This window comes from Garra rufa, chromosome 1 (assembly GCF_049309525.1).
Source record: "Garra rufa chromosome 1, GarRuf1.0, whole genome shotgun sequence".
Taxonomy (NCBI): domain Eukaryota; kingdom Metazoa; phylum Chordata; class Actinopteri; order Cypriniformes; family Cyprinidae; genus Garra; species Garra rufa.
In genome coordinates this window covers 28,011,981-28,036,218 of record NC_133361.1, presented here as the reverse complement: position 1 = coordinate 28,036,218, position 24,238 = coordinate 28,011,981, and the positions used below count along the sequence as shown (strand labels likewise).

General features: G+C 34.7%; 4 protein-coding genes across 7 annotated transcripts in view; 2 read left to right on the top strand and 2 right to left on the bottom strand.

The window, feature by feature from the left end:
• mrtfbb (myocardin related transcription factor Bb) overlaps positions 1-3,629 on the top strand; it is a 50,507-nt gene extending 46,878 nt beyond the window's left edge. For both annotated transcript variants that reach the window (XM_073838526.1, XM_073838534.1), the window contains one exon: positions 47-3,629. In XM_073838526.1, coding sequence (XP_073694627.1) covers positions 47-507 — 461 coding nt within the window. In that variant the 3' untranslated portion in view covers positions 508-3,629. The remainder of the gene's footprint in view (positions 1-46) is intronic.
• Positions 3,630-9,235: 5,606 nt separating this feature from the next.
• On the bottom strand, positions 9,236-11,179 carry snrnp25 (small nuclear ribonucleoprotein 25). The gene is made up of 5 exons (XM_073842522.1): positions 10,951-11,179; positions 10,756-10,846; positions 10,579-10,684; positions 9,487-9,561; positions 9,236-9,371 (listed from the first exon to the last, which is right to left on the bottom strand). The coding sequence occupies exons 1-5, from the start codon at positions 11,155-11,157 to the stop codon at positions 9,314-9,316; spliced, it is 537 nt and encodes a 178-aa protein (XP_073698623.1). The 5' UTR covers positions 11,158-11,179; the 3' UTR covers positions 9,236-9,313.
• A 441-nt stretch (positions 11,180-11,620) lies between these two features.
• On the top strand, positions 11,621-13,662 carry polr3k (polymerase (RNA) III (DNA directed) polypeptide K). The gene is made up of 3 exons (XM_073838513.1): positions 11,621-11,834; positions 13,110-13,197; positions 13,319-13,662. The coding sequence occupies exons 1-3, from the start codon at positions 11,724-11,726 to the stop codon at positions 13,444-13,446; spliced, it is 327 nt and encodes a 108-aa protein (XP_073694614.1). The 5' UTR covers positions 11,621-11,723; the 3' UTR covers positions 13,447-13,662.
• The window catches only part of cdip1 (cell death-inducing p53 target 1), a 17,495-nt gene continuing 6,917 nt past the window's right edge, over positions 13,661-24,238 (bottom strand). Inside the window, exons 2-5 of one of the 3 annotated variants that reach the window (XM_073838486.1) lie at positions 23,404-23,557; positions 20,182-20,352; positions 19,072-19,342; positions 13,661-17,494 (exon numbers count right to left, since the gene is read on the bottom strand). In XM_073838486.1, the coding sequence (XP_073694587.1) occupies positions 17,383-17,494; positions 19,072-19,342; positions 20,182-20,352; positions 23,404-23,488 (639 nt within the window). In that variant the 5' untranslated portion in view covers positions 23,489-23,557 and the 3' untranslated portion in view covers positions 13,661-17,382. The remainder of the gene's footprint in view (positions 17,495-19,071; positions 19,343-20,181; positions 20,353-23,403; positions 23,558-24,238) is intronic. The other 2 variants (XM_073838493.1, XM_073838502.1) reach the window with 2 other exon arrangements.

Below are 24,238 nucleotides of genomic sequence, written 5' to 3'. Positions count from 1 at the left end.
TTAATTTCCGCTTCATATAACTAACCCATTTTCTCTGCTTTCCCAGAAATATCCCCTCTATCCAGACACGATCCTTCTTTGGAAAAACTTCTCCCAGTGACCGCAAACATCACCACTTTGCCCATCAACACAGTGCTGTCTCGTCCTCCCCCGCAGATACAAGTTGCCCGCACACCCAACCAAACCCAGGGGCCTCCACCCAACATGGTAGCCCTGGCCTCAGATAACCAGTTGGAGACCCTGCTGGAGGACGCCGAGCCACGGACCCTGAGACTGATGGAGGAGCTTAAAAACCAGCTGCTGGAGCGGCCCCACTCCCCAATGGACACTTCGGACCTGACCTTCACTGACACGGCGCCTTCCGCCCTCCTTCTGCAAGACACAGGCCTCGACAATATGGAGTGGTTGGACCTTACAATTCCAGGACCTGCTGGTATCTCCTCACCCACTGCAGTCTTTTCAACGGATTTCTTGGACTCCACTGATTTACAGTTACACTGGGACTGAGCTCACAAAGGGATGGAGGTTGGAAACGTGCGGTGCGCAGTCTGTGCGCAAACCACTGATAGTGTAGCATTGGCTTTTTTCTCAATTATGCCTAAATGTGCAGGTTTGTGTGCTGTTATTATCACCAACACCTCTTTCAAGGCATGAATTGTAGAATATAGAGACACTTCTTTTCACTTGTATATTTAGGCAGTGAGCTTCTGCTTTTCTTATTTTAAAGCAGTCTTTGACTGCTGGCCTGTGTTAGAATGTTAGAATGTTGTTTTTTAGATTCTGATAAGTATGATTACTTTATATATATAAAAAAAAATTATATCATATATTTTGTGGAAAGTAAGGATTGTAAGTACAATCATTGTGCCTTTGCTATTCTCGTTGTCCAGAAACTCTGTAGTTTCCGAATTTAAAGGGATACACTGCCAGTCAAAAGTGTTTGCACATTAAGATTTTTGAAAGAAGTCTCTTCTGCTTACCAAGCCTGCATTTATTTGATCCAAATTACAGAAATAACTGTAATATTGTGAAAAATTATTTCAATTTAAAATAATAGTTTTTTTATATGAATATATTTAAAAATTTAATTTATTCCTGTGATACAAAGCTACATTTTTTTTGCATCATTACTCCAGTTTTCAGTGTCACATGATCCTTCAGAAATCATTGTAATATGTTGATTTGCAGGTTCAAGAAATAGAATGTATTATTATTATCAATATTTAAAACGGTTGAGTACATTTTTTCAGGATTCTTTGATGATTTAAATAATTTTTTAGTTTTTCTAAACTTTCTATTTATCAAAGAAACCTGAAAAAATGTACTCTGCTGTTTTTAACAATAATAATAAATGTTTTTGAGCAGCAAGTCAGAATATTAGAATGATCACTGAAGTAATTATGCTAAAAATTCAGCTTTGAAATCAGTAATAAATTACATTTTAAAATATATTTAAATAGAAAACAGTTATTTAAAATACTAAAAATACAAAAGTATAAAATTTTAAATTTTTTGCTGTAATTTGTGTCAAATAAATGCAGAAGAGACTTCTTTTAAAAACATTAAAAATCCAAGAGTCCGAAACTTTTGTTTTTTTCGTATTCGTCATCCTTTTCTGTCAAAATTCTTGCTACGGATGCGAAAAATGCATAAAATCGAACCTGATCGGATTTTTTAAACTTTTAAATTTTTTTATGATGGACGAAAGTTTTGGAGGCAGTGTGTAAACGTGATTGACACAATGTGAGGTCGTATTTATTTTTTTTAATGTGCAAAAATTTTGGAGTGGTAGTGTAGTTTATTCAAAAATCACTGTTCTAGTTCCAAACTCGTATCTTTCTTTCATTCTGAATTCAAAAGTAAATGTTTCGAAGCTTATTCCACAGTTTTTTTTTTCTATAAAACGTCAATGGGGTCCAAAACTTTCAAGCTCCAAAAAGGATATAAAGGTAGCATAAAATGAATCCATATGACTTGACTGGCGTATTCAAAGCCTTCTGACGCAGTACAATCACTTTCTATGATAAACAGATCCAACTTCATTCACTCAAAGTCTTTAGTCAAAGACTCTCAAACCACTCCAGAACATTCAACACTGCGTACAGAGACAAAATTTGGTTTCGAGAACCGTACAGTTGGCCTAAAATTTAAATCGTTTTGGAGCCTAAAAGTTTTGGACCCCATTGAAAACAGCTGACCCATTCTTTAAAATATCTTCTTTTGTGTTCTGTTGAAGAAGAAAGCCATATGAGTTTGGAACAACATGGAAGATGAATATTTAATGACCGCTTTTTTAATTTTGGAGTTTTGCAAACGTTAGATGTTTGCGATGGAAACATTGTGCCACGGTAATTGTTACAAATGTAATGTCACCTTCATTGAAGGAGCCTGTTTAGTCACTTATTTACATTCACTACCAACTGCCATGGTTAACGGTTGCATTAGGGTACTCGAAATTGTGGCAGCTAAACAATAACATTCATTTCTAAACATTAGAAATCATCCAGTGCATGGACTGGGAAAGGTCAGAGCGAGTTTGTTTACCAAATCCAGCATGGGGCCAAAGAGGGAGAGAGGCACATAAACGCCTGACTAGGGGCCATTATTATCCCTATCAAAAGGGAAGAGTGGACAGTCTGAACTGCCACTGTTGCGTGTCATGACCAGGGAAACAACACTAAACAGGACCAGTGAAATTTTCATATTCAGATGAGGCGATCTGAATGACATGAGAGAGAGAGCAGCTGCATTTTGATTGGTCAGACTCTAGATGAACTTCACAGAACTTGAGCTTCTTTCTTCATAACCACTGAAATACAGGTAGCTGACAGGTTATACGTCTTTGTTAATGTACCTAAACCTCATCTTCATCTTCTCAGTTATGTGTAAAAATGAATTAGTTTTCAGTCGTTTCGATTATTTTTCTATAAAATGTGACTATGTAGCGACATCTGCAGGAACGTTTTCGAAAATGGCGGCTGAATGAATTTCTTATCATCACTCCCTTCAGATGTATCACTATGAAATGTTTCATCTTCAATGTTTGGCAGATATATCGGATTTCTCTGTGAAAATATCCCAAACATGCCAAATAGTGCACTTACTTGACCTTGAACTGAGCCCATTGACAATCAGTTCCTTATCCAAACATGTCAAAATGAAAGAATGTATTTCTATATTTAGAAATGTAATTTCTAAAGGGAAACTGTAGTTCTGTCTCTATCAGAGACCCAAAGCTTTTAATTTTGTAAACATGCCATTTAACTGCATTTATGCAGTTCTCACATATATTTTTATCCCGTTTTATGGCTCTAAAAATATTTTTAGTGTGGAAAAGAGACCTTCCTATTAGAAGACCTCAAATATACCTGTAAAGGCTATTAGGGGTTGTGTGTCAGAGTAATTGCTCTGTTATGAAGTGGAAAAGAAGAAATGTTTGAAATCTTACTGACCATTTGAAGTGCGACGTAGATTGTATGCCTCATATTTTGCACAGTGTATATATTTTTACTATATACATTTTATACAAATGTATTTGTGCAAGTGTAAATAATGTTTTGAGGTTATCTTTGTACATATCTTTATTGTATATACAGCCTTTTATCATTAAAATGTTTCTGTATTTGAAACCATTGAAATGACTTCTTTTTTGCTTTCTAAAAGCCCCACATAACTTTAGTTATGATCCAAAGAAAGCTACACAATAAATAGACTTAACATTTGACATTTTACCAAAAGCAATATTTTTCTCAAAATAAAAGTGTAATTTAAAACCTACAAAACAAGAAAAAATGAATTAGAATTGCTTTTAATCAGATGAACTCATATTCTACTACATACAAACAGAATCAGGCATTTGGTAATAAAGCATTACCAGGGTTTCTCCAGGGTAAATTTAAGACTTTTTAAGACCAAGTCAAGACATTTTTTAAGGAATAAATTGAAGGGAACACATGTCAATGTTTTCAAAATGTATCTAAGCAGCAGAGAATGGCTTATATTAGCAGTAATTCAAAGCTTGAAAATACAGCTTCTAACTGAAACCCATTAATTTTGAATTATTTTGCAAAAAAAAAAAAAAATCAAGGTCGCTACCCAATTTCAATATTATAGTGGTTGGGAGCAGAACTATTCAAATTTTAGAGCAAACCATTCAGAAGTTATAAGCAAAAATATAAATTTTTATGTCTCCTGACCAACAGGTGGCACTGTGCCAAAACTGCCGGTTTTCTCAGAAGATAAAACATAATGCACAGCCTCATGTCCATTTTAGGGTGCGTTTTGTCAAATTCATTTGCTGTTATTCAAAAATTCTACGTTATTCTTTTTTGTTAGCATTGTCTCAAGAAGATCTGATTTGATTTTCATGCAAATTAGATTAATGGTCTGGGAGGAACTTGAAAAAGGAGGTTTTACAGAAAAATCAAAATGTCAAGAAAATTTTTGTAACAGAAAATTACATAGGGTGCAAAAAAATTATCTTTAGCCCAGGGGGAAAAATATATAAATATATTTTTTTCCACTTACTTATTTTCAAAAAAAACATGAGTGCAAATTTGGACAGTTGGTGGCGCTAGAGGGATTGAGTTAGAGACTCCAAATCTGTTATCCCAGGTTAAAAAAAGTGCACTAAAATACACTTTATTTAAGTATACTTAGTACACTTTTCAGTAATGTACTAAAAGTGCTCTATTTTCGCACACTAATTTTGTACTTATTGTACTAAAAAATAGTATTAAGTATATGTTAAGATAAACTTAATACCATCTAAGTGTACTCAACTGTGCTATTTTGAGACACCATGAAATTGAACTAAAATGTGCTTTTAACATACTATATCTGTATTTAAAAAAATATATTTAGTTACAACTAGAAATACACTTGAACCCTACTTTTGAACATTTATAAATATATTTATGACTAATTTAAAGTATAGCAATAATATATTGCTAAAGTGTGATATAGTATTTTAAATAATCAACAAATGTATTTTTTATTAATGAATATATGTGGCCAATACATTATAAATACGCTTTGTTTACATTTTTTATATATTATTCATGTATTTTAAATAACTAATAAGTGTATTTTTTATTAATAAAAACATGTGGGCAATACATTATAAATACGCCTTGTATACATTTGTTATATATTATTATTGTATTTTAAATAATCAGTAAGTTTATTTTTTATGTATAATTAGTATATTTAAAGGTTTATGAAATATGTTTCAATTGTATTATAAGTGGTAACAAAATACATTTTTGGAAATGCTGAGATAGTATGTTAAAAGCACGTTTTAGTTCATCTTCATGGTGTCTCAAAATAGCACAGTTGAGTACACTTAGATGATCTTAAGTTTATAAGGAGTACTTAAGAATAACTTTTAGTATATTGAGTACAAAATTAGTGCCCGAAAATAGAGCACTTTAAGTACATTAGGGAAGTGCACTAAGTGTACTTAAAGTGTATTTTAGCACACTTTTTTCACACTTTGTATATTCTTTTAATATATTACTATTATACTTTAAGCTATTCTTAAATATATTTATAAATGTTTAAAATTAGGGTTCAAGTGTATTTCTAGTTTTAACTAAATATTTTTTTTAAATACAGATATAGTATGTTAAAAGCACATTTTAGTTCAATTTCAGGGTGTCTCAAAATAGCACAGTTGAGTACACTTAAATGGTATTAAGTTTATCTTAACATATACTTAATACTATCTTTTAGTACATTAAGTACAAAATTAGTGTGCGAAAATAGAGCACTTTTAGTACAGTACTGAAAAGTGTACTAAGTATACTTAAATAAAGTGCATTTTAGTGCACTTTTTTTTTTACCTGGGATGGTTAATGCTCAGACTGTCCTCATTTGTGTGCCAAATTTCAGAACTTTTTCTATAAAGTTCTACGGGCTGCAATAAACTTGAGCAGAAGAACAACACTAATGGATACAATAAGTGCTTGGTCCCTAAATACCAATAGGCTCTGAAAAATCAGCTTCATTAAAACACATTACTACAGAAATTTATTACTGTTCTAAGCATAAACCCACATAAACTCAACTCATTTCATTTCACATTCGCATTCACATTTCATGTAAATATAGCTAAACTTTTTTTACTCTGATTTAAGACCATTTTAAGTTATTAAATTGCAGAAGGGTGCTTTAAGACTTTTGAAGACCTGCAGAAACCCTGATTGCAACTTGATTTTTGTATTCCTGTACAATCTGAAAGTGTTTAGTGCTTTAGCAAACATTCAACCCAAAATCCAAATTTGGCATTGAATGTTTTTGAAGTTCAAACCAGAAGGCTGAAGTCTCCCTGAAGATTCCAACGTCATTTTTCCAAAATTTTCCTTTCGGTATGGATAAAGTTGGCTTAGTCCCCGCAAAGAGCGAACCATGACATATCACCACTGCATCCTTTAAGAAAGGCACTCCAGGTAATTCCATGGGTAAACCATTCGGGATGACATCGACTGAATCTATTCCTGCAAGCTTTTTAGTTCTGTTTCGTCAGAGTTTTTTGCACGTTTTAATGTGACTGCGACATTTTGGACAGATGTGAATGACGTCTTTGCATCCATCCACGCAGAACGGGATCATACAGCAGCCAACTACACAACTACATAAGAAAGTCAAAAACATAGATATGGAAATCACATAGTGGAATAGTTGACATAAATTAGGCTAAAGCAAAAAAGTAACACATCAGATTTAGAGTTAGACAGAGTTCAACTTACCAAAAAAGAATGGAAATTAAACACACAATGTAAGCCGCGCTGCCAGCTTTGGTTTTGACGTCTGTGGTTATGTACTGGCGACAGAACGGACACTGTGTTTGACAAGAATGTCGAGGAAGTTGCTGAACATCCAGAATCACCTGCGGGGCTGAGAAAAACAAACAGGAGCCGCTATCAGGAAGCTCTGGTCACGTTGGATTTTTTTATTTGCGTAGTTGTCTCTCATCTCAAACATTTTATCTCACATAACTTTAAAATAACGTAAGCATTTACTAACCTGGAAAAGACGGCGGACTGTCTACAAATACTACACCAGATGAAACAGTTGTGTCTGAAATAATAAAACACAGAGGTCAAATCCTAATGTTTAACTACATTTCCTAAAAAACTGTTCATACAGTATCATACCTATTAAATGAGTGCTTCCTGGTCTTTCTTGCATGTTCTCCAGTTTAATCTTCTTTTCAGTGAGAACTTTAAGCTCCTCATCAATTTCTTCAATTTCTTTAGTATCTCTGGAATATTCTGTTGGTCACAAGATCTTGTGTGAGTAACCTCAGGTTATTCCTTACATTTTGTAACACTATACAATGAGAAACTGCTATATTCACATGTACAACCAAAATCTTTATGTATAAATATTCTCTAAAGATCTTTCAGTTTATTTGGCTTCTGTTATCAAGTAGTTCCAGCAAATGAGACTCACGCTCCTCATTCTGGCCGTTGTTTCGCTTGAACTGGATGAGCATTGCAAGGATATTGCGTTTGTCAATCAGCTGCTGTCTGCGAAAGGACAGCCGGTTCAGCTCCTCAAAAATGTTCGTCATCTGATTCTCAGGCATGTTGAAGGTTGAGATGACGGTTCGCTTAAATCTCTAAAAGCCTCAAACCTTCATACAGCACCCAGTCTGAAAAAAATAAGATAGTTTTACAACAGAACGTAGCAGCTATAGAGTCTATAATCAAGAACTGTTTAATACAACGGTTTATTCCTGACATGAAAAAACAACATTGCAATTACAAAATGTAATAAACAAAAGATATTTAATAATTACCCATGTGTGCTGCAGTGTCTCTTCAGTGTCTCTTCACATTGCAGTAATAAGGAAATAAGAGGCTGGTCATACTGTAGCGGAACAGTATGAGGAACATGTTCATAATATTTAAAGTGTGTGGTTTACCTGTATTTTACTAATAACTCACATCGTGACTACAGTCTTAAATTACAAATATCTATAGTTTTGGGGCAAATCTGGTAAGACTAATTTTAAGCATTTTAAAAAGCAGCATTAATGGCTTGGGGACTTAATTGCACTCCTGAAAACAACCCATTTTCGCCATGTTACCTTTTAATTATTTTGATCAATATAAAAGTAATATATATATATATATAAAATACAGAAATATGACTTTAAAGCACGTTGTTACACATGTACTTTTAGTGAATCAACTGTTTTGTGGATGTACCCTGTATACATGTTAATAACTAGGCATCAATAAACGTTCACACTTTTGCATATTTGCAAATATGACCGTTTGGGTTTCTGTCTCACCAAAAGAAACAAAGAGCCTTTATAAAATGTATTCTAAGAATAGCTATTTAAGTCACTTGTTAGAATAATTGCCTTTACAACTGTCTATCTTTACAGGATAAGTTTACCTTCAAAGAATTAAGCCATTATCTACTCATTCTCATGACATCCCAACCTTGTACACTCCTAAAAATAAAGGTGCTTTAAAAGGTCCTTCACAGCGATTCCACAGAAGAACCATTTTTGGTTGCACAAAGAACCATTTAGTCGAAGGTCCTTTAAAGAACTATACTGCCCTCCAAAGGCAAAGTGCAGTAACTACGCCAACACTGAAACTGAGAAAAATGCCTTTAAAGTTTTTACGCCAGCTAGCCAAACATGTTGACACTTTTGTTTCTCTGAAACACTCTCGTTTCTCTGGTGCAAAATTGAACCAGAAGACTTTGCCACAAGACAAAACAGTTGTCACAAAGTCCATTTTAAGCCTTAACTCAATTTTGACCAAATGCGTAGTTACTGCGCTTTGCCTTTGGAAGGCAGTATAAAGAACCTTATTTCACCACAAAGAACCTTTTGTGAAACAGTAAGGTTTATCAGATGTTAAAGGATCTTTATGGAACCATTTAGACAAAAAAGGTTCTTCTATGGTATCGTGAAGCACCTTTATTTTTAAGAGTGTATGACAGTAAAACAGAAAATTTGTATAGAACATTGCTCAGAGTTCATGGTGACCACAGCTGCCATGTTCCAAAGGCGGCCAAAAAAGCACTGTGAAAGTAGTCCATATGTCTTGTGCACTATATTCCATGTCTTCTAAAGTTATATGAGTGAAATTTAGGTTACTACTCACAGAAAATCTTTGCTTTTGCCTTTTTCCCCCAAATCCCCAAAATTTTCCCTTTTTCTTCCACAAAAATTGAACAGTGAACAGTATTTGGAACGGAACACCATGAGGATGGCTTTTTCATTTTCGGATGTACATTTTCTTTTAAATGTCTATCTATCTATTATTTACAATAGCTGTGTTTCTGTTCATTTCCTCCTCAGTTTCTTCAAAAATGTCACTTCATCTCTGTTCCTGATGCCATAGCTAGAACAGAGGAAACATAATCATACTTAATCACATTAAAAACATTTACTGTGCATCAAATACATAAAAAAGGTTAACACAATTCTACAAAAGCAAAAGATTTTATTGCACTCACTCCTTCAGCTTTCTGTTATCTTCTTCTAATTTTTCTCCATTGAAGACCAGATGAAATGTCCTCCACACGTATTTCCTTGACAGAGTAAAAAGTAGATTAGGAAAAAAAAAGCATGTTCAAAATCACATCCTATAGAGCGTTTTCACCATGCGTCATCAATTGGCCATATTAGCGACACTGAACGTAAACGTAATGTTTTGGGCTGTACTAATCGGTCAGACTAAGAGAACATTTGGAGTACTATAGACCGTCAACAGTTATAACAAATCAAGGAGAAGAGTGCAAAAAACTGTCAGAGGAACACAAGGCGTTTGTGGTTGGCCAAACTCAAACAGAGCAAGAATCTTGACAACATTTGTGACCCTGGACCACAAAACCAGTCTTAAGTCGCTGGGTTATATTTGTAGCAATAGCCAAAAATACATTGCATGGGTCAAAATTTTTGATTTTTCTTTTAGGCCAAAAATCATTAAGAAATTAAGTAAAGTTCATGTTCCATGAAGATTTTTTGTAAAATTCCTACTGTAAACATATCAAAATGAAATTTTTGATTAGTAACATGCATTGTTAAGAACCTAATTTGGACAACTTTAAAGGTGATTTTCTCAGTCTTTTTGACTTTTTTGCATCCTCAGATTCCAGATATTCAAATAGATGTATCTCGGCCAAATATTGTCCTATCCTAACAAACCATACATCAATAGAAAGCTTATTTATTGAGCTTTCATATGATGTATACATCTCAGTTTTATCAAATTTAACCTTTTGACTGGTTTTGTGGTCCAGGGTCACATTTGTGTTTGTTTTTACTATTTCCAGTCTGGTAGGTGAAATATTAGGCTAATATCTTAATTAATACTGCTTGTACGTATCTTTACCACCTATTAACTTTAGTTTAAGTTTAGTTTAGTCATTTTCTATACGATTTAGCAGCTTCCACACATTCTTTCCATTGTTTAGACAGCATAATTCAGCAGATAAACATATATTTAGTAGCACATTTACTGTGCAATCCATGCTGTTGTTTACATATGAGCTGCGCATCCAGGTAACTGACCAAATCATGCAAAAATGATTTTTTTCATAGCTCACCAGCTGATGTGCTTGACACCCCCTTCTCGCTGTTGTTTCAGCTCCATATATCTGCGAATGGCTTTCTTGAGATCCAGAACTGTCGCAGACTGCACAACCACAATAGCTGTGAAGAGATTTGCTCCAGTTAGAATCAATTAATGTATAACAACTCTGACTGACTCCATGAAAACTTACGCATGACTTCTCCATCAGCCTTACAAACGCGAACAGTCATGGCTTGGCCATATTCCAGTGCCACTTGAGAGTTCACCTCCTCCAATGTGACCTGAATATTTAAAAGATATATTCATGAATGAATACATTCAAATATGTAGCCTGTTTTAATATTATTCTAATAAAATAAACTCTCAATGCTATTTGATGGCAGACCTGAATTGGCAAGTCGCAGAGTAAAGGGTCCTGCACCATCAGAGCCAGTCCTTCCTCAAAGATGTCAAGAAATTCAGAGTGTGGCAGTGCCTCCTCATCTTCTTCTTCTTCCTCCTCTTCTTTAATTTCATCAACAGCAGTTTTCTCTTCAAACTCAGCTTTGTCGACATTATTTGGGTTTTCTTCCTTTAACGTTAATTCTTCCATTTTCAACTGATAACAAGCGAAAAACTTTGTTTTAAATGTACACCCAGAAATACGAGATACAAACGTGTCAGGTCCTTTCCATAATTGTTAAATTAGTTATGAATTTAATCAGAATTAAATAGCATAGTTGGACTTTTTCTTCTGATGAAACACTAACATAAACAGTTTTGCAGCGTTCCAGCTTTCTTTACAACTATTTATAATTTACAAACACGCTGTCGGAACATTTCTATGATGCACCAAACTGTAGTTCCGCATATGTTTCTATATCATATTTCTGATACTGACTAAACATATTAGCATTGAAATATTTTAATTTAGCATTTATATATTCTCTCACATTTCTACGTATTTATAAAATTGTATATACCCTATAATTAATGCTTATCCGCGTTTATATTTCGTTTCATGTCGAGCCTAGAATAGTGAGGCACGTTTACCATCATGTGTTTCCTGACGCGGTGTAGCTACTAGGCATGAGAATGTGTGTAAACACCAACTTCAGTTGCATCAGGAAAAAACGATAACATTATTTAGTATACCATATTATAAATAACAGCTTGAAAATGCTCCTGTTTTGTCCAACTTGTGGGAATGTGTTAATCGTGGAAGAGGGACAGAGATGCTTCAGATTCGCGTGTAACACATGTCCATATGTGCACAACATCACGAGGAAGGTAATGTGAACATATAAACGCTTTTGGAACGTTTATAGAACGTTTTATTTGAATACGCGATAATCTGTAGTCTGTTTTTTAAATGGAACACATTAAAATCTATTGACGATTAAATAATGATTTGATAAAACATGCATTTAATGGTCACAAATTAAATACTGATTTAAAAGACTAACTACTTGGTTCAACGTCCGATTTAAAAACATCTTGGGGGAAAAAAATCCTTTTTCCACAAATTTTGTATGTGTAGAAATGTAAACATTTCTTATAGAAATATTTGTCCTCTCCCCAAATTTGTCACTTGCAAAAGACAGCAATATATAATTTAATAAGAAGGGTTACATAGCCTTATTAAGTTTTTCCATGTAAATATATATTTTTTTGCTATTTTAATAAAAGTTTTTAGAGGTAACTCAATGACACTTATAATTTTAACAATATTTCAAGTGTGATTTTTGAGTTTTGGTAGTGACAATTTTAGATACTTTTAAACCTAGCTCAAAGTGCACATGGTTAGTTAGCACAGTTCTGAACAGTTGTACACAAAAACTAACTGTTATGAAATAACTCAAAAAAGTTCTTCAAACAAAAAAGTGGTTAATTATATAAAAAAGGTGTTCGGTAGTGATGTTCCTCAAAGTTATTTTCAGACTTTTAAACATATTTATCATTTATCTTTAAAAAAAAAAAAAAATATATATATATATATATATATATATATATATTTTATTTTTATTTTTTTAGATAAATGTGTTTAAAAGACCGAAAGTCCCGAATAATCGATAATGAGAATCGTTGTATAATAATCTATTTTATCGATTAGTTCTTGCAGCCCTAATATAAAATATTATATATAATTAAATGATTGTGTGTGTGTGTATATATATATATATATATATATATATATATATATATTACTCTTGCTGATTTTAAATGTTATTGTGGGTATGGAATACCTCCCAAAAAATTTGTTTAATTATAGAAAAATTGTGTTCGGTAGTGACGTTCCTTAAAGTTTTTTTCAGACTTTTAAACACATTTATATAAAAAAAAAATAATAATAAATTTTATATATATATATTACGCTTACTGATTTTAAATATTATTGTGGGTTTCAATAGATAAATATAAAAACTTAGTAAACATCTGAGATTTTAATACTTTAATGCTTTTTAAAAGTGTTTTTTGGTTTTGGGACAGCAGTTTGCACCAATTCTGTAGAATGGCCCATATATGTTGTGGGTGGAAATAAATCATTCTTGGTTATTTTGACAGGTAAACAACAGAAAGTACCCCAAACTGAAGGAGGTTGATGATGTTCTCGGGGGCTCTGCTGCTTGGGAAAACGTGGATTCCACTCCAGGTAAAACAGTGTATTCTAGTGTAATAAAAACACTACTTGTATGCACAGTAAATCTTTTACCACACATTCTGATGGCTTTAAATGCGTGTTTTTAATCCATCTTTGTCACTTTTCTTTAAAGAACCTTGTCCAAAATGTGAGCACCCAAGGGCCTACTTTATGCAGATTCAAACTAGATCTGCTGATGAACCAATGACAACCTTCTACAAGTGCTGCAATCCACAATGTGGGCATCGTTGGAGAGACTAAAACAGACCTCAGATTTGGAGGCTCAGAAAATTCAGTTTTCATATAGACAATTTTATATTTATTTTGATTAAAAACCACAGCTACCCTTTATGCATCATTAGCTACTTTATTTTCACTATTACACAATGTGTATGTATCTTTATGAGAGTAACTACATGATTTACAGCTTAACTTAATTTTGTGTGTGTAAGTAATAAAATGACGACTCATATGACACAGTTTGTCTTTTTATTTGTTCAAATAATCAGTCCATGAGTTTAGTTTTACATACACATTTGAGACTTGAGTTGAGCCTGGCATCTGGTGTAGTGCCGTATACTATTCTCAAGGCATCTATCTACAGCTGCATTCCTGTAACACAAGCTTGACATCTATTGTCTGCAACAGCATCAAGTCACTTCACAAAGCAAGTAGACCTACATCGTTAAGAGCATAGTAAATTAAAGGGAGCCAGACTGGATTGTGCAAGTAAAACCGCATGAACATGCATACATATTTACTGGAGATTTTCTTTCAATAATCAAACAGACATCATGGGAGTTTTTGCAGATGATGGAGAGGTATCTTGATGATATTACAGGTCATGGTTAATGAGATGAAATAAAGCCGGAACGGAGGTATTTTTTTTTTTTTTTAGATTAGAATTGTGGCTAACAGATTTTAAAGTGGCAAGTGTTATTTTTGTAATGCCTGCATAGGGCAAATGTGCAAATGCTATGAAAATTCAGTGTTTGTTGGACAGATCTGATTAAAAAGATAATATACAATGAGGTTTTACAGACACAGACTGCTACATTTTTTTACTTTGTGTTAAATAGTACAATGGAAAGACAAAGTCTGATTGTTAAATAGCTATAATGTTGGCAGATTGTCTACCAAGGAAAAATAATTATTACCCGAATCTTTATTTAAAACTACACTATGTAACCTTTTGATGATCATGTTCTTAATTCACCCAAATTCAGATTACCCCTATAATAATTATTTATATTTTAGAGTTGTCGGGACCGAATTTTATGGAAATTGCATAGGACTGCATTAACTACGCCATTCGTCTGTGTGTCATGAATTATCAATATACGTATATCCGTGCGCAGAGAAATATCTTCGCGTTTATGTTGAGGGAGAAGCGTGAAGCATAAAGTTTGTTGTCACAACGAACAAGAAAAATGACCATGGATTATTCAAAACGGGGAAAACGCGATTAAAAAAACAAAAAACAAATAAACCCCGCGCACGGATACAGCGGTGCGTCAAACCCAAACAGCATTCATCCACGTACGAGAGCGGAGCCGAAGCACAACCAAAACAACGTTCTTCCGCAAATTGCATGTAGGTTTAGTGTTGCGACAGCTATCCACTTTATTTTCCACATAGAGAGGGTCATTTGTACATTTTTGTGTCTGGCTTCCGATCTCATTGGCGTCCGGCTATTTTTACCTGTACAAAACAGCCTATTTTGCTGCTTGATATTGCAAATTGGTGTTTTACCATTTACTGCACGATGTTATTCTTCTAGTTATTTCCCAATAAAGGATCCGCAGCCATAATGGAGATACACGGATGTAAACAACAGCATTGATTGCATGGTTAATATACTACTAAATACGTTTTTTCCAATTTTAGCTGTCTAAACCACAGGAGAAAATGTGTGGAAGCTGCTAAATCATACAGAGAAGGACTTAGTAAGCAGAAAAGGGCGCAATATTTTGAAATAATAAAGCTAATGGGTGGTAAAGATACGTACAAGCAGTATTAATTTAGATATTAGCCTAATGTTTCACCTACAGACCGGAAATAATAAGAACAATTACAAATTTTGTCAAGATTCTTGCCCTAGAAATCCTGGCTTAGTTTGGCCAACTATAGACTCCTGTCCTCAGTGTTTTGCACTCTTTTTCTTGATTTTTTATAACTTTTGGCAGCCTATAGTACTCAAAACGTTTTTCCAGGTCCAACCCATTTAGTACAGCCAAGGACATGACAATAATTGATCATTTTTTTAGCAGCAATAATCAGTAAATAAGTTTCATTCAGTGCCGACAATATGGCCGGGTCATGAAAACGCCCTTTAGCGGTTAATGAACCGGAAGTCTCGCCCATAGACTTCTTCCATGTTAAAGATAGATAGGCCCACTTAAGGTTATTTAGTGCAGTTTTAAACAGAAACTGAAGTCTCAGTATTGGGATATATAGTGCCTAAGCACTGCTGATGTTGTAAGCTTTTGAATTTCATACCATTTCAGCAGTGAATCACATTTTTGGACACAACAAAATTAACTGAAAATGTGCAATTTCTTTGGATGATTCCACAGAAATCACAATCTGAAAAAAAGGAAAATCAAGACCATCATCCCTTATATCCTTGTGGCCTGTTGCACACAGTATTAATAAGCGAAGGGTTAATCTGCTTTAAGTTCTGAAGCCCAGTGCAGCAACCAGCACAGCGTGACACACTGAGGGCACATATGGCCCAATGGCGCGTTAGATGCATGATTACAGTGATGTCATGCAGCGTCCTTCATCATGCTGGTAAACTCCAACAGAAAAGCAGCTTTGAACAGCCGTAACCAAAAATTCCCTTTTTGAAGATGACGACTTCACTACGTCAAGTAGAAATGAAAAAACAACACAACGACTACTTGTTAAAGGATGCTTATCTGTGATTAGAGATGTTTCTATGCCAGTCTTAATATCAGCAAACACAGATTTACCTTATTAATGATTAATAAACTGACCTGAATAATAGATGATAGTTTATAGAAGTCTCAAACAGCTTACTGACAACACAAAACAGCAAGTATAGCGGTTTGAAAAGCACCGTGGCTATAGTTTTGATTCACAGTTCAAAAAATTAAGTGTATATTGGTTGAAATCCACAAATATGTCCTTGAAATGAACTGCATGGCCTGTTAAAGGAACAGTTGGAGAAAGCAATAATAAGGTGATATCATCTTAATGATGAATTTGTTTTTTTGTTTTTGTTTTTTTATCAGTTGTTCGGACTCTCATTCTGATGGCACCCCTTCACTGCAGAGGATTCATTGGTGAGTAAGTGACTTAATGCTAAATTTCAGCAAAGCTGTTGAATCAGATGAAGAAATAAACTCATCTACATCTTGGATGGCCTGAGAGTGAGTACATTTTCATTTCTGGTTGAACTATTCCTTTAAAACACCATGAGCTATAATAAAGAGGTATCTAGCATCTCTAAAGTACTAAAAGGAGATTTAGATGGACATACAGATCCCTTATCAATAATCCTTCATCTAAAATGACACATCTACACAACAATGCCTGTTACATGGATAAGCATATCAAATCGACTTGAAACAAGTCTTATCGACAAATGTAAGAAATTGAAAACAAAAGTAAAAGAAAAAAAATTTCCCTAACATTTGCATAAAATGCCAAATATAGAGACATTTTCACATGTAAAAGCAACAATGTTACTCCAGGACTTCAAAAAGTCCCGTGACTCAGTCATTAAAGACGTTTTAATGTGTTACGATAAAACAATAATGCATAAAATCCTACAATCCAACAATACTGACCCTGAAGTGAACTTCATTAGTTTCGCTACTCAGAGATGAGCTTTTCAAGGTAAATGTTTTCACATCTTCTCATATACGCTTTGCTCTACTACTAAAATAAAAGTACAAATAAAACAGTGCCTGCGTGAGACAATGTGACCCTGACCATTGTGCATATAAAATGTACCGATCCTTCAATGAGTGCTAATCACCTCAGAGGCGTCAGTGACTATATCAAGCGCCTGTAATAAAGTGTGAGAATCAATAGTTACAAGTGAGAAGAGGCTGGAAATATGAACTGTCAACTGGGGCAAACTGAACACAGAGAGCAGACGGAAACGAAAGCGAGTCGTCAACACCCACCAGAATGAGGTCACAGCACGGTCGTTGATGGGATAAACTGTTAGCATATGCGCTTGTATGTGTAAATATAGCCCTTGCAGTTCGGGCAAGTGTGCGTCACATCCTTGAGGTCGTCGATCAAACAGGGGATCAAGCAGCAACCTAGATCACAACTGCAAAACAAAGACAAAAATCGGGAGGATATAATATAAGATATTGTCATTGAAGGCTAATTATGTATTAAGTTATTTAAACCTAAATTAAAAATGCAATTTTTCTCTTCTGTTTTAAAAAAATGTTTTAATTTCTGTACTAAAATTCATGTACACCACCATTCACAGGTTTGACTTTTACATGATTTCGATTTCAAATACCTACTGTTCTTTTCTTTCTTTGTCACGGTTTTTACAAAAAATAATGATTTTCGATATTGGTAATAATACGATTTTTTTATTGAGCAGCAATTTTAGAATATATTCAAACAGAAATTGTAATATTATTTCACAAAATTGGACGACTTCTACTGTATTTTGATCAAATAAATGCAGCATTGGTGAGCATAAAAGCCTTCTTTCAAAAACATTTTTTTTTAAATCCCTAAACTTTTGAATGGTGGTGTAGATATTTTTGGCCCAAAAACATAAAAATAAAAATAAGGTGATACAACTGTCCTGAAATCATAATGGTCGTGTATCATCCTTAAAACCTTATTTAGTACTTTAGCATCAGCTTTTCTTATTATTTCTTAGAAAAATATGTCCACCAAATCAAAGCATTGTAGTTCAATCAACATCAAGAAAAAACATGACAAAAAATATTTCTTAGAGAGGTCCAGTGTTATTTTTGTACCATTGAGATACTATTATTAATATTTGTAATTGTTTTTAGATAGATTTCCTGTTTTCATTTTAGTTACAGTTAATAGAATTTTTGTTGTGTTATCCCTTTATTCATTTTTATTTCAGTTTAAGTTCAGTTTAACTAGTTAAAATGACATATAGTTTAGTTTTTTAATATTTTATTACACTTAAAGGGATAGTTCATCTAAAAATGAAAATTCTGTCATTAATTACTCACCTTCATGTCGTTCCAAAACCGTAAGACAATCATGCATCTTCTGAACACAAATTAAGATATTTTTGATGAAACCTGAAAGCTTTCTGACCCTTTATAGACATCAGCGTAAGTGAAATGTTCCCAGGCCCAGAAATGTAGAAAGGACATCGGTAAAATAGTCAATGTGACATCAGTGGTTCAACCATAATTTTACAAAGCTACAAGAATACTTTTTGCGTGCACAAAGAAAACAAAAACAATGATTTTATTCAACAACATTTATGAGCAGAGGAAAGCACACAAACAACAGCAGAGGATGTTGACTTAGAGGAAAATTGTTGAATAAAGTCATTATTAGCAGTAGTTTCATAAAATTATGGTTGAACCACTGATGTCACATGGACTGTTTTGTGTCTATACAGGTTCAGAAAGCTCTTGGATTTCATCAAAAATATCTTAATTTGTGTTCTGAGGACGAACGAAAGTCTTACGGGTTGGGAACGTCATGAGGGTGAGTAATTACTGATAGAATATTCATTTTAGGGTGAACTATCGCTTTAAAGTTTTTGTGGTTTCAACTAACCAAAGTTTTTTTTTATGGTTTTGGTTTTAGTTTTAGTTTAAGTGAACTAAAATAACCCTGGAGAGGTCATATCAGATCATAATGTGCTGTTCAGTTCCATGATTCACTTACCCGACAAAGAAGCAGAACATACAGATAAGAGTATTCATGAGGCCGATGTCGTGGCTGATGCGGGTGATGATGGGTTGTTGGCAGTGCGGACAAACCGTCTGCACTGGAGCCGCCTGGAACATCTCCCCCTGTAGTACAGTCACGGTGGTGGTGGTGGCACCAGGAGGGGCGAGAACAGTAGCTGTGTGACCTGGAGCAAAGTGACTCGGCCCCGGACCATAGTGCTCTGCCATCGGATGAGGAAAGTGCCCAGGCGGAGCATAGTAACCACCTGCAGCACATGAATGAATGGTTACAGATCTCTGCACATAATAGATCTCGTAGACAATGTAGCTTCAATACTGTATATAATGAGAAAAAGTAGGTGAAACCTAGTACTACAGAAGTTAATATGAAATGTTGTCTTAAAGGAATAGTACACCCAAAAAAGGAAATTCTTTCTATTTCAAACCCGTAAGACCTTCGTTCATCTTTGAAACAAAATTATGTGTGTCGAACACTGGCATGGGAAAAGAAGAAATTGTTGAGTAAAGGAAATTGTTGAATATTGTTGTTATTTTTCTTTTCTTTGCGCAGGAAAAGTATTCTCATAGCTTCATAACATTATGGTTGAACCACTGATGTCACATGGACTATTTTATCAATGTCCCTACTACCTTTCTGGGCCTTGAACATGTCAGTTGTGTTGCTGTCTATGCAGGGACAGAAAGCTTTCAGATTTCATCTGAAAATATCTTAATTTGAGTAATGAAGATGAACAAAGGACATTTTTGGGTGAACTATCCCTTTAAAAAAACAACTGTGACAAATTACAAAGCATTTAACGGTTTCTATTTCCGTCATATATTTTCTATTGAACAATGTTCATTAAGCCATCATTCACAGATAGACCAGAATGTGTACTAAAAATGCATACAGGATTAATTTTGTGTAATATTTCTCCTAGCCCTGACACATCACTTTCAATTGTGAAGAGAAAAGTTACCTGTTGTTGGAAATCTGTCTTGACATATTTTGATTTCAGTTTAGTAGTTTCTCTTTTTCCAAAATGCTACTGGTTTCTGAATGGCTGGTGATGCATTAGCGTGTCTGTTCGGTACGAACACTCACCGTGAGGAGGCATGGGCATTGGCATATGCACAGGCTTAGGCATGGGACCTTCTCCTGGGACGTGCGGGGGAACAAATCCAGGTTGTAGTGTGGCTTCATAAGGTGGAGGTCCATATTCTGGAGGCAGCGGATGCCCTTGTGGAGGTCCTGTCGTTATTGGAGAACTGGCTGCTGAAGAATTATTATTTTAAATAAAGAAATGACAGCACTCTTGTATCCCTTTATTAACTATAAACATGCAACGGTGTGGTAGAGAAAAATTATGGTATGAAACTTACTTTGAGATACATGCAGTTGAAGTCAAAAGTTTACATACACCTTGCAGAATCTGCAAAATGTTAATTATTTGACCAAAATAACAGTGATCACACAAAATGCATGTACTTTTTATTTAGTGCTGACCTGAATAAGATATTTAACATAAAAAACGTTTACATATAGTCCACAAGAGAAAAATAATAGTTGAATTTATAAAAATGACCCTGTTCAAAAGTTTACATACACTTGACTCTTAATACTGTGTTGTTACTTGAATGATCCACAGCTGTTTTTTTTTTTTAAAGTGATAGTTGTTCACAAGTAGTCCCTTGTTTGTCCTGAACAGTTAAACTGTCCACTGTTCTTCAAAAAAATCCTCCAAGTCCCACAAATTCTTTGGTTTAGTTTTTTTTGTGAATTTGAACCCTTTCCAGCAATGACTGTATGATTTTGAGAGCCATCTTTTCACACTGAGGACAACTGAGGGACGCAACTATTACAGAAGGTTCAAACGCTCACTGATGCTCCAGAAAGGAAAACGATGTATTAAGAGCCTGAGGGTGTATACTTTTGAACAGAATGAAGATGTTTACCATTTTTCTTATTTTGCCTGAATATCACGTGTTTTTCATTTACTACTGCCCTTCAGAAGCTACAGATGATACTTACATCTTTCCCAGAAGACAAAATAAGTTAAATTTACCCTAATCAAATTCAAAATGTTTTCACCCCCTGGCTCTTAATGCATTGTGTTTTCTTCTGAAGCATCAGTTTTGTAATAGTAACTTGTGAGTCCCTCAGTTGTCCTCAGTGTGAAAATATCTCAAAATCATAGAGTCATTGCTGAAAAACCAAAGAATTTGTGGGACCTGAAGGATTTTTTCTGAAGAACAGTGGGAAATTTAACTTCAGGACAAACAAGGGACTCATACAACTATCACTAAACCAAAAAAAAAAAAAAGCACAGCTGTGGATCATTCAGGTAACAACACAGTATTAAGAGTCAAGTGTATGTAAACTTTTGAACAGGGTCATTTTTATAAATTCAACTATTATTTTTCTCTTGTGGATTATATGTAAACGTCTTTTATGTGAAATATTATATTCAGTAGAATTCTGCAAGGTGTACAGTATATGTATGTATTGTTCTATTGCTGTATTAGACATAAAACATACAGTGGATATAAAAAGTCTACACACCCCTGTTAAAATGCAACGTTTCTGTGTTGTAAAAAAAAAAATCAAACCACAATAAATCATTTCAGAATTTTTTCCACCTTTAATGAAAACTATAACCTGTACAATTTCATTTAAAAAAAAAAAAAACTCACATATTTTAGGTGTGGGAAACTAAAAATAAAAAAACTAAAATAATATGGTTGCACCCTCTTTTAACTGGGAATATGGCTGTGTTCAAATTAAGCAATCACACTGAAACTCATTTTAAATAGGAGTCAGTGAACACCTGTCATGATTTAAAGCACCTTTGATTAACCCAGAATAAAGTTCAGCTGTTCTAGGAGGCTTTTCCTGGCATTTTCTTAGTTGCAGCTTACAGCAAAAGCCATGGTCCGCAGAGAGCTTCCAAAGCATCAGAGGGATCTCATTGTTAGAAGGTATCAGTCAGGAGAAGGGTACAAAAGAATTTTTGAATATATCATGGAACACAGTGAAGACCGTCATCATCAAGTGGAAAAAATATGGCGCAACAGTGACATTACCAAGAACTGGACGTCCCTCCAAAATTGATGAAAAGACGAAAAGAAAACTGGTCAGGGAGGCTTCCAAGAGGCCTACAGCAACATTAAAAGAGCTGCAGGAATTTCTGGCAAGTACTGGCTGTGCAGTACATGTGACAACAATCTCCCGTATTCTTCATATGTCTGGGCTATGGGGTAGGGTGGCAAGACGGAAGCCTTTTCTTACAAAGAAAAACATCCAGGCCCGGTTAAATTTTGCAAAAACACATTTGAAATCTCCCAAGAGCATGTGGGACAAGGTGTTATGGTCTGATGAAACCAAGGTTGAACTTTTTGGTCGTAATTTTAAAAGGTATGTTTGGCGCAAAAACAACACTGCACATCACCAAAGAAACACCATACCCACAGTGAAGCATGGTGGTGGCAGCATCATGCTTTGGGGTTGCTTTTCTTCAGCTGGAGCTGGGGCCTTAGTCAAGGTGGAGGGAATTATGAACAGTGCTAAATACCAGTCAATACTGGAAGAAAACCTTCAGGCTTCTGCATTTTTCAACACGATAACGATCCAAAGCACACATCCAAATCAACAAAGGAATGGCTTCACCAGAAGAAAATTCAAGTTTTGGAATGGCCCAGCCAGAGCCCAGACCTCTGAAGAGGGCTGTGCACAGGAGATGCCCTCGCAATCTGACAGATTTGCAGCGTTTTTGCAAAGAAGAGTGGGCAAATATTGCCAAGTCAAGATGTGCCATGCTGATAGACTCATACCCAAAAAGACTGAGTGCTGTAATAAAATCAAAAGGTGCATCAACAAAGTATTAGTTTAAAGGTGTACACACTTACGCAACCACATTATTTCAGTTTTTTTTATTTTTAGTTCCCCACACCTAAAGAATGTGAGTTTGTTTTTTATGAAATTGTACAGGTTATAATTTTCATTAAAGGTGGAAAAAGTTCTGAAATGATTTATTGTGGTTTGATTTTTTTTACAACACAGAAACCTCGCATTTTAACAGGGGTGTGTAGACTTTTTATATCCACTGTATATGTAAATTCTAGTGACCTCTTGAAAGGGTGTGAGCAAAGTGTTTTCATTCAAGTTTCCATGGTTTTATGGAATGACATTTTGCAATTCTGCACTAATTGGCAGCTAATAAGGGTGCAGAACATTTCTTCAAACCACTGCAGTTACATATTGTGAGAGTTTAAAAACTAAGACTTCATTTTGTGTCTATAGAGATGAGAAAAATATCTAGGAACTTACCAGGAACTGGAGGTTGTCCATTTTTCTCCACGAGAAGTGGGGCACTGGGGCCCCCTGGGTAAGGAGGAGGGGGGTCACTGGACATGTTGATTCCCTGGAAGGAGGCCAGAGGGGGAAGCTCTCCTCACACTGTGCTGATGTTCAAGCTGCGTTTCTGAGGTGAACACAAACAGGCAGCATGGTTCATTACTCACACAGTGTAATATGATAGTGTCATCCCTGACTACTGTTGCTGAAGCGTTTCAAGCACATCCAATTACCATCGATTTTCAGAGGCTCACTGCCTCTTTGTTCCCCCGAGCCCGCAAATAAAAAACAACATGGCCATAAGAATGAATTATCTGCTTTTATGAACACAGATTTTCTTTGCACTTTAGGGTCAGTCGGTCAAGCCACTTGGCTCACTGATATAGAGCTGTATCCTAATACTACAGTTTATCAGATAAAACACTGCTCTGCCAGACTGCCTTTGGGTCAGATGTACACACTGCATCAATATACTACATGATAAAGCATTCAAAAAGTGTTATTATTTAGCAAGGACACTTTAAATTGATCAAAAGTGACAAGTTGTGGATCAGTAAGATTTGTAATGTTTTTAAAAAAAGTCTCTTATGCTCATCAAGGTTGCATTTACTTGATTTAAACTACAAGAAAAAAAAACAGTAATACTGTGAAATATTATTAAAGTTTAAAATAGTGGATTTCTCTTTGAATATATTTTAAAATATTATTTATTTATGTGACGCAAAGCTGAATTTTAATCAGCCATTACTCCAGTCTTTAGTGTCACATGATCCTTCAGAAAAAAAATCTAATATGCTGATTTATTACT

Excerpts from the sequence above, each read along its gene's own strand:
- snrnp25 (XM_073842522.1), bottom strand. The coding sequence starts at position 11,157 with ATGGAAGAATTAACGTTAAAGGAAGAAAACCCAAATAATGTCGACAAA. Across the intron at positions 10,685-10,755 it reads GGCTGATGGAGAAGTCATGC|CTATTGTGGTTGTGCAGTCT; the intron begins GTAAGTTTTCAT and ends ATCTCTTCACAG. Across the intron at positions 9,372-9,486 it reads GATAACAGAAAGCTGAAGGA|CTATGGCATCAGGAACAGAG; the intron begins GTGAGTGCAATA and ends CCTCTGTTCTAG.
- polr3k (XM_073838513.1), top strand. The coding sequence starts at position 11,724 with ATGCTCCTGTTTTGTCCAACTTGTGGGAATGTGTTAATCGTGGAAGAG. Across the intron at positions 11,835-13,109 it reads TGCACAACATCACGAGGAAG|GTAAACAACAGAAAGTACCC; the intron begins GTAATGTGAACA and ends TTATTTTGACAG. Across the intron at positions 13,198-13,318 it reads AAACGTGGATTCCACTCCAG|AACCTTGTCCAAAATGTGAG; the intron begins GTAAAACAGTGT and ends TTTTCTTTAAAG.